This window comes from Mandrillus leucophaeus, unplaced genomic scaffold (assembly GCF_000951045.1).
Source record: "Mandrillus leucophaeus isolate KB7577 unplaced genomic scaffold, Mleu.le_1.0 Scaffold388, whole genome shotgun sequence".
Lineage (NCBI taxonomy): Eukaryota > Metazoa > Chordata > Mammalia > Primates > Cercopithecidae > Mandrillus > Mandrillus leucophaeus.
In genome coordinates this window covers 1,442,272-1,451,611 of record NW_012104120.1, presented here as the reverse complement: position 1 = coordinate 1,451,611, position 9,340 = coordinate 1,442,272, and the positions used below count along the sequence as shown (strand labels likewise).

The following is a 9,340-nucleotide window of genomic DNA, read 5'->3' as shown; positions in this document are numbered from 1 at the left end:
GAAACTGTTCTTATCTACTTAAAGGGAACTCATTTGAAGTCTGAGCCTTGAGGGAATAGGTAAAACAGGCATGTTGGAAGGAAAGTATGAGTCTCAGGTGAGTCTCAGGTGGCAGGGCCAACTGCGTACTATAATTTTACTTGGAGTTTTCCCTGGTTTGATGATCTTTTATTAAGCCTGCAATTTTAGTCCTTATTTATATAAGCCCATTGACTGCACATTATGAGACATTCGTCTGGAATTCCTCTTTTCATGATAGCAGAACAAGTTAAATTTTGTTGGACATGTATATTTTTACATTAAGAAGATACTAGCTTGTTACTTTTAAACATTTAGTGCAAAAATAGTCAAATGTAGGTAAGCCTTGTAGGCAAAATTATTTGCAGTTAAAAATATTGCAACATTACCTAGTTCGTTTTTCCTTCTTTTGCAGAGATGAGTGTTCTGTGATTACCCTGGGATGATGTTCAGGTAATGCTGTGTGGTTTTTTTCTCTCCTGGGAAGTGGAAGGCAGGAACTTAGAAAGTGAGATATAACTAAGAAGGGTCTGTTAATGAGGATGACAACGTATTTCCCACACTAGCCTTTGTCAGAGCTCTCTAAGACTACTCCCAGGTTCAGCGATTGGATAGAAGGATTCATAGGTTTCAGCAGGTAGTCACATTCATGGCTAAGATATGGTAGACTGAAAAGGTACAAAGCAAAATCAACAAAGGAAAATCAGACACAATCTCCCCAGAATATTCTCCTTGTGAGTCACATAGGATGCACTTAATTTTCTGAATAACAAGGTATGGGAACTTCTGTGAAGTGTTGTCTATCAGGGAAGCTCATCTGAACATAAGAATTTAGGGTCTTTATCAGGGGTTAGTCATGGGCACAGACTGTCAGTGCGACTGATAGCAGTCACTGAAATTCCAGATACCTAGAAGGAAAGAAGATGTTTTAGGAGAAATGAGCTACTTTTCTCATTTAGAAAAAATTTTGTATTAGTATAGGCAATGATTTTACCAGCCAAGTTCCCAGACACCAGCCAAGGGCCAGTCTTTTATGCAGGCATTCCTAAGGAGACTCGTCTTGGACCTGGTAGGTGAAATCATGAACTTTTGTCTGCATACATATGTAATGTGTATACATTCCTGACTTACATGATCTCAGTTATGGAAATGGTTCAGCTGCACCCAGTAAATAAGTAGTTCTTTGGAGTATGGAAGCTGAGGTCTACTAATGAAACCCTGCCCCAAAGAGTTAATCAGTGGCAAAGAGAAATTCTTGAATTTATAGGATTGGTTGATAAAAACAAAAAACAAAAACAACTTTCTGAAACACTGAAATTCTCTCTGCTTTTAAGGTAACAAAACTGGCTGAAATCAGTTGGAACCAATATAGCAAACTAGAGTCTACATAGTATGAGCTTGCTGACACCAGAGCCCACATTTCCACTGCATGTTTTGTACTAACTCCCCCGAAATTTACATATGTGACCCATGAGACAGCATGAAGAGATACTGCACATGCCCAAAGCCTTTTCAGCCACCCTTTTCTTTCTGCCGATCTCCTGCTATCCCCAAATTCACTCCCTAAATGTGTTCTAATAAAAATACTGCCTTAAAAACAGTACATGGAGACAGATTTGAGCTAGACTCCTGTCTCCCTGTTGGTTGACCTACAAAAAAGTCTTTCTTTTCTCAAAAACCCAGTACCATAGTATTGGCTTCTAACACATTAAACAGTGAACTTTTTTGCTTGGTAACAGTGATTGGAGGTACAGGAATTGTGTATTTTGAAATAAAGCACCCTCTTGTAATTACTGATACACTTCCAAAAGAGAGAGAGAAGAATGTAGGAAGGAGGGAAGAAAAGAAGTTTAAACAGACAGATGGACAAACAGATGGACCTGAGGTTCAAGAGGTTGGAGGGAGTATGCCAAAGCAATTTATATCATGAATGAAATAAACAGTAGAAGGTTGTTTGCCTTGGCACCTTAATAGCAGAGGCATCCAGATAACAGAGTCATTTCGGAAAGATGTCTTAAGTCATTAAGTACTTTTACTTGAACCATTCTAATAACTGAAAAAGTATTTACTCAGAATGTAGCTCATGGCAACTGTATCATCAGTGCCTGGGTTTCAAGAGGTGAAGCATTGTTGACATAGGGTTCCAGCGCCTTTGGAAGGTTAAGTCTTCCATTGTTCCAATGGATGCTCACAGTAATCCTTAGTGAGCTTGCTGCTAACACAGATGGTGACAGTTTGTTCTCATGTCTATGATGGGTGGGTAGCAACTATTTTTTAATGTTTAAACTTACATTAGTCACTTGATATTATCTTTATACAAGTGTTTCTATATTTTATTTTAACTGAAGTACATTATCTTTTTGTGGCTTTTTAAAAATCAACTTTATTGAGGTATAATTATGTATAAAGCTTTTAACCTTGCAAGTAAAGACGGTTTTCTTTCTTCCTCCCCAATATTAATCCTTTTATTTTATTTTTCTTGTTTTGTCTGATTGCACTGGGCGAACTGTCAGTGGCTCTGGAGGTAGCACTTCAGCACTTCACTTCTCCCCGCTTCCCTCTGAGCCCCCAGCCCTCACACTCATATACTACAGAGAACGATTGATTAAGAAACCATGGAATGACATTTCTTAATGGTTACGTTTATAATCAGAAAAAGCAATACCACCATTCTTTATAAAAAACTAAAAATCATTATTAAAAGGCATAAAACCTGCCAAATAATTACTAGTAGCCTAAGAAGCTTGTACTGAGAATTTAGTCACAGGAAATACAGATTTCAGAGGAAAGAACTCTTATCCCTGGGGTGACTACAGGTAGGGCAAGAGTCAGTCACTATTGAACATTTGAGACTTTTTTCATTCCCTTCTCTTCAGGCTAGTATAGGTCTCAGGGAGTAGTGTGTGATAGAACTTTCACAAGAATTAGAGGTAGCCCCAGCCCTGGTGCTAAGAATTGCCAGAGGCCCAAGGTGCTGAGCATGTCATTTTAAATTGTATGTTTTCGCATCTTGCACCCAACCCGAAGTCCACTGTGAAGAAATAGTCTTTGTTAGCACCTGTTTCAGTTTTGAGAGAGTTTGAGATAGGCTGAAAATACTGTCCTGGCTGAGGATTTGAGAATATGTACAGTATTCACTGATTCTCCAATTATGTCCCCCTGCCACCTGAGGAAAGGTGTTTTGCTTTTGTTTCCTGAGCAAACTAAACACTTGTAGTTTTTCTTTTTTTTATGATTAGATGGGATCACTTTGTTTCATATTGGAGCTTTTGTTCCTCTATCCTCAGCGCTCTATCATAGAATAAGTAATACTTTTTAAAGGATTTCCCTTTTATCAGGGCTAATTGTCTATTTTCTATACTATTGCACCTTCCCCAGGAGTTGGACGGAAACCTTTATCTTACGGACCTGACCACTGGTCCCTCAATATCTTTCACAATCTTTCCCTCAGGGACGGAGTGCCTATCACTCAAGTGATACCTCTGTGACTTCTCAGAGCTCTTGATGTGGACATGCAGATTAGTTACCTGGTGATACATACACGTTCTTTATGGAATTAACTAATTAGTCCCTCAAACATTTCTTGCATGTCTCCAATGTGTTAGTTTAGTGGCTGGAGATTAAAAAATGAAAATGTTATAGTTTCTGTCCTCAAGATGCTTATGGTCCAACCCTAGGAGATGAGTCCAGAAATCATTATAAAACATGGAGCTTATAGGGGAAGCACTTGCAGGGGCTTACTTAGCCAAGCTTGAGGGGAGGTGGGAAATATGGTAAAAGCTTGCACTATATTTTCTGAAAAGTTTTCTTCTGCAAATGAAGATTTTGTTTTTATCATATAGTTTACTTTTCTAGGCTATCTAAAATTTCGGTACACATGTGTTGATGTTGACTTGTATGATCCTATTGCTGATTTACTACAGTAGCTGCAACTCAAAATTGAATTAAATGTTAATCATTTTAATATTGCTTTGTTTTGTCTATTTTAAGATACACTAGAAAACATGTCAGGAAAGGGTAATTTATCCAGTTTAATTCTTGTGTTTCTGTAGGGTTATCTGTGACTCGCTGCACTGTTGTTTATTAAAATACTAGGATTAGGCATGCATTTCTGATCAAAGCTGTTCTGATGGAAGGTTTGAACAACTGACTGTTGGTATGGTTTGATATGAATTTTAGTGTATTCATCTGTGCACTAGAGACATCTTACTAATATGTGTGTGTATTTACATAAAGAGGATAAGTCATTGGTGTAGAGGGCCATTCACATATTTATTTGTGGAATGCAAGGTATAGCATGTTTAAACCCTAGTATTTGAATTAGTAATGAGTGTCTCCAGTTATCAAGGAGTGTCTTGAAATTACTTGATGAAATTCGAAACAAAATTTATTTTGTCTTTAGTTAAAATTGTACTATTTTGTATCTTTTCAATCACATAGTTGGTAGGCAGAAGCTTAGGTGTCATTCTTAGAGGTTCTTAGTTAATTCTGAGGTCCTTAAGATCTCATGTCTGCTTCCAGGGAAGACTCCTCACTGAAATCTGTTACCTCACTACCAGTCACAAGACCACTGCCATCCTTTTGTTTTTGTTTTTAATTGAGACAGAGTCTTGCTCTGTTGCCTAGGCTGGAGTACAGTGTAGCACAATCATAGCTTATTGCAGCCTCTGTCTCGCGGGTTCATAATCCTCCTGCCTTAGCTGCCCAAGTAGCTGGGACTACGGGTGAGTGCCACCACACCTGGCTATCTTTTTTTTTTTTTTTAATTTTTGGTAGAGATGAGGTCTCACTGCGTTGCTCAGGCTGGCCTCAAACTCTTGAGCTTAAGTGATCTTCCCACCTCGGCCTCCCGAAGTGCTGGGATTACGGGTGTGAGCCACTGTGCCTAGCCCTCCTCCTATTTAAAAAAGATATTCTTCCCCTTGTCAAAGTAGAGTTTTTTAAAAATTAAAAATGTGACTCATACAAATTTGAAATGAAACCAGGTTAAACATTTTACTCAATGTATTAATTAGTGAATAAACCAGGAAGATGGCAAAGGTAGTTCAAAGAGCAGTTTGAGGAGCTAAGTTTTTCACTGGCATTTTGAACCAATGTTAGAGTAAGAATGCTAGATTAGATTAAGAAAACTTGGTTAATATCAGACAGAAATAAATTATAATCTTTAGTGTTACTTTATCAGACAGAAATTATTTGTATCACTGCTGGACAAAAATCTATAGGTTACCTTGTAATTGCATTAAATCTAGGACTTTTAATCAGTAGTAAACAATGAACTTAATAAAGTACAATTTCCCCACATAAGTAATCTTTGGGATGGCCTGTCATTATTTTATGACGTTGAAGTGACATTCCACTTGTCTTTTTGCCTTACTTTCACATTTTAGGTTTTTTTGTTTGTTTGTTTGTTTGTTTTTTTGTTTTTTTGCCACAGGGTCTGGCTCTGTTGACCACACTGGACTGCAGTGGCATGATCTCAGCTCACTGTATCCTCTGCCTCCCAGGCTCAAGCCATTCTCCTACCTCAGCTTCTGGAGTAGCTGGGACCACAGGTGTGTGCCACCATACCCATCTAATTTTTGTAGAGACAGGGTTTCGCTCAGTTGCCCCAGCTGGTCTTAAACTCCTGAACTCAAGCGATCCTCCTACCTCGGCCTCCCAAAATGTTAGGATTGTAGGCATGAGCCACCACACCCAGCCTTAAATAATTTTTTAACACTTATATCTCAAAGTTTTAAGATAAATCTGTTTCACAACATTCATTTTAGATTCAGATTACAGCAATACCATTTTATTTGCTGGTAGTTAATGGAAAGGTCTCCAGACAAAAAGTATTCTTGGTATTTTAACCAATGGGAGCAATGTAACATGGCCTTACAGGCGCTTTATGGGAAGAGTTAGAAAAGAAAAAATATTTATTCTGAGCGAGAACTTTTTATAGATTGAATGAACAAGAACTCCTTGAAGACAGGCTCTGTAATTAATTCTTATTTATTCAGTACTGAATTCTCAGCACCTAATTTAGCTTAAGTGTGGCATTTAAATAATTGAGTTTCCATTGAGTGACACTGATTGCATTTGTGTGTGTGTGTGTGTCTATGTGTGTGAGTGTGTGTTTATATAAAGAGATCCATCATTGGAGTGGAGGGCCATTCACATATTTATTTGTGGAATGCAAGGTATAGCATATTTAAGCTCTGGTATTTGAATGAATAAGCGTATCTCCAATTCTCAAGCAATATCCTGAAATTATTTGATAAAATTTCAAATGAAATTTGTTTTAATTGTCTTTAATTAAAATTGCACTGTTTTAAATATTTTGAATTGAGTAATAATATGTCAAAGCTGTGATAGCTCCAGTTGTCTAACAGAAAAATCTTTGGCTTTGTGTGTTTTACTAGGTGAACAAAAATTATTTGCTGGCCCCCAGGATACTAATTAGACCTTTGGCCTGACTCACAGGATAATAAGGCTCCACTTCTGAAGAAGCCTTTTACCAGTCTAATTTAGGGGATGGGAACATGTCTTCACCTAGGGACTTTAGACCAGAGTCTGGTAGGTGCATCATCTACTTTTGTGGGTATGGGATCAGGAGGAGCTACAGCAGTGCCTCTCAGACTGTAGATTTGGATAGGGACCACCTGTGGATTATTATCCTGCATATTCTGATCTCCTGGGTCTTGGTGAGGTAGGGGACGGGGGCAAGACTCTGCATTTCTAATCAGCCATCACACTTAGAGTAACAACAATTAGACTCTAGTGTTTTACTTTACTCTTTTCAAATAGCATTTTTTTCCTGATTATAAATGTAATATAGGTTTATTGTGAAGAATTTGGAAAGTACTAAAAAGCATAAAAACACAAAACAACAAGACAGTAAAAACAACCTGTAATCTGCCACAAAGCTGTTTGTTTTCATAATTTTGTTAGATGTGAACTCAGGGCTTACACATTTCTAAGGTTTTTGATTTAGTTAAATGTCAGCTGCCTCCCAGCTGACCCATATTGTCATTGTCTTGCTTAAAACATTACTAGCTTGCCATCATTTTTCAGTATGTCTTTTATGCATTTTCTCATTCCTTCCACATTCAGCCCAGCTTCTATTCCCTCTTCTACCTGCCCTCCTTGTCATTATTATTGCTGCCTCCTTAGAAGTGTTTTTCCAATCCTTATCGAGGCATAATTGACGAAATTGTGTATATGTAAGGTGTGCAACTTGATGTTTTGATTTGTCTATATACTGTGAAATGATTACCACAATTAAGCTAACATATCCACCACCTCACATAGTTATCATTTTCTTTCTTTGTGCGTGTATGTGTGTGTATGTGTGTATTACAAACATAAGATCTACCCTCTTAGCAAATATCATTAAATACAGTATTGTATGTATTATGCTGTACATCAGATCTTCAGAATGTATTCATCTAGTATAACTGATACTTGATACCATCTGACCAACAACTCCCCATTTCCTCCTTCGCGTATCCTCTGGCAACCACCATTCTGCTATCTGCTTTTGTGATCCTGGATTCCATCTATAAGTCAGATTATGCAATATTTGTGTAAGGTGAGGGATAGGAATCTAAGTTTATTCTGCATAGGAATATCCAGTTATTTCCAGGACCATTTATAAAGGAGACTCTCTTGTCCCCAATATATGTTCTTTGTGCCTTGTCATAAAAGAGTTGGCTATAAACATATGGAATTATTTCTGGGTTCTCTATTCTATTCCACTGGTATATGTGCCTGTTTTTATGCCAGTGTCATAATTTTGTGGTTACTATAGATTTGTAGTGTATTTTGAAGTCAGGTAGTGTGATACCCCAAGCTTTGTTCTTGTTTTTTTTTGTTGTTGTTGTTTGTTTTTATTTTGTTTTTATTTTTCTTGGCTCAGAATTGCTTTGACTATTTGGAGCATTTTTTGTACTTCCATGTGAATTTTAGGATTTTAAAATTTCTCTGAATAATATCATTGGTATTTTGATAGGAATTGCATTGAGCTCTCAGATTCCTTTGGTTATATTGTCATTTTAAAAATATTTACTCTTTCATTCCATGAACATGGAATGTCTTCCCATTGGTTTGTGTCTTCTTCAATTTATTTCATCAATTTTTTATAGTTTTTATTGTAGAGATCTTTAATCTCTGGTTAAATTTATTCCTATGTATTTTTTTTGTAGTTATTATAAATGAGATTGCTTACTTGATTTCTTTTTCAGGTAGTTTGTTATTGGTGTATAGAAATGCTACTGATTTTTGCATGTTGATTTTGTATCCTACAACTTTACTTAAAGGAGTTTTTTGGTGAATTCTTCAGGTTTTTGCATTTATGAGAGCATGTCATCTGTAAACAGGGACAAATTTGACTGCCTCCTTTTCAATTTGGGTACCTTTTATTTGTTTCTCTTGCATAATTATTTCTCCTTTTCAAATTTGGATGCCTTTTATTTGTTTCTCTTGCTTAATTGCTCTGGCAAGGACTTCCAGTTTGGTATAGTTCGGATGTTTATCTCTTCCAATCATGTTGAAATGTAATCCCCAACCTGGTGGGAGATGTTGGATCATAGGGCAGATCCTTCATGAATGACTTGGTGCTATAGTTAGTGAGTGCCCGCTCAGCTCATGTGAGATCTGGTTGTTCAAAGGAGTCTAGAACCTCCCCTTCTCTCTTGCTTTCTCTCTCACCATGTGACATGCTGGCTCCTCATTCACTTTTTGCCATGACTATAAGCCTTCTGAGGTTAGATACTAGAAGCGGATACCAGCACCATACTTCCTATACAGCCTGCAGAACCACAAGCCAGAACAAACCTCTTTTCTTTATAAATTACCCAGCCTTAGACATTCCTATATATAAATGCAAACAGACTAACACACAGTATTATGGGTTTAAAAAATTGTTTTAAAATAACATCTGCCTGGTTTCCTCACTGATTAATGAATATATTAAGTAACATGTTCATTTATATATCTGTATGAGAGCCATGATTTTCTTTTTCTGAAAACTATCCTTTAACAGTTGCAAACTTTTCTGAAAAAGCTAATTTTAATGCTAAATCAATTATGCTAGAATATGGGAAAACATGAAAAGCTACCCAAACTGTTTTGTAGACTTTTTTTTTTCCAACTTTTATTTTAGGCTTGGGGGTACATATGCAAGTTTGTTACATGGGCAAATTGCTTGTTGCTGTGGTTTGGTGAACAAATGATTTCATCACCCAGGTAGTGATTCATTTAGGATAATGGCCTCCAGCTGCATCCATGTTGCAGCAAAGACATGATTCCATTCTGTTTTTGTTGTTGTTTGTTTCTTTGAGAC

General features: G+C 37.0%; 1 protein-coding gene across 20 annotated transcripts in view; it reads left to right on the top strand.

Annotated features, from left to right (window-relative positions):
- The window catches only part of PTPN20 (protein tyrosine phosphatase, non-receptor type 20), a 110,933-nt gene that overhangs the window by 22,152 nt on the left and 79,441 nt on the right, over positions 1-9,340 (top strand). For 3 of the 20 annotated variants that reach the window (XM_011990924.1, XM_011990918.1, XM_011990925.1), the window contains exon 2: positions 6,420-6,573. The exons of 14 other annotated variants lie outside the window; for them this stretch is intronic. In XM_011990924.1, coding sequence (XP_011846314.1) covers positions 6,540-6,573 — 34 coding nt within the window. In that variant the 5' untranslated portion in view covers positions 6,420-6,539. Of the gene's footprint in view, positions 98-6,417; positions 6,574-9,340 lie in introns of those variants that run through there. 3 more of the 20 variants (XM_011990915.1, XM_011990927.1, XM_011990933.1) reach the window with 3 other exon arrangements.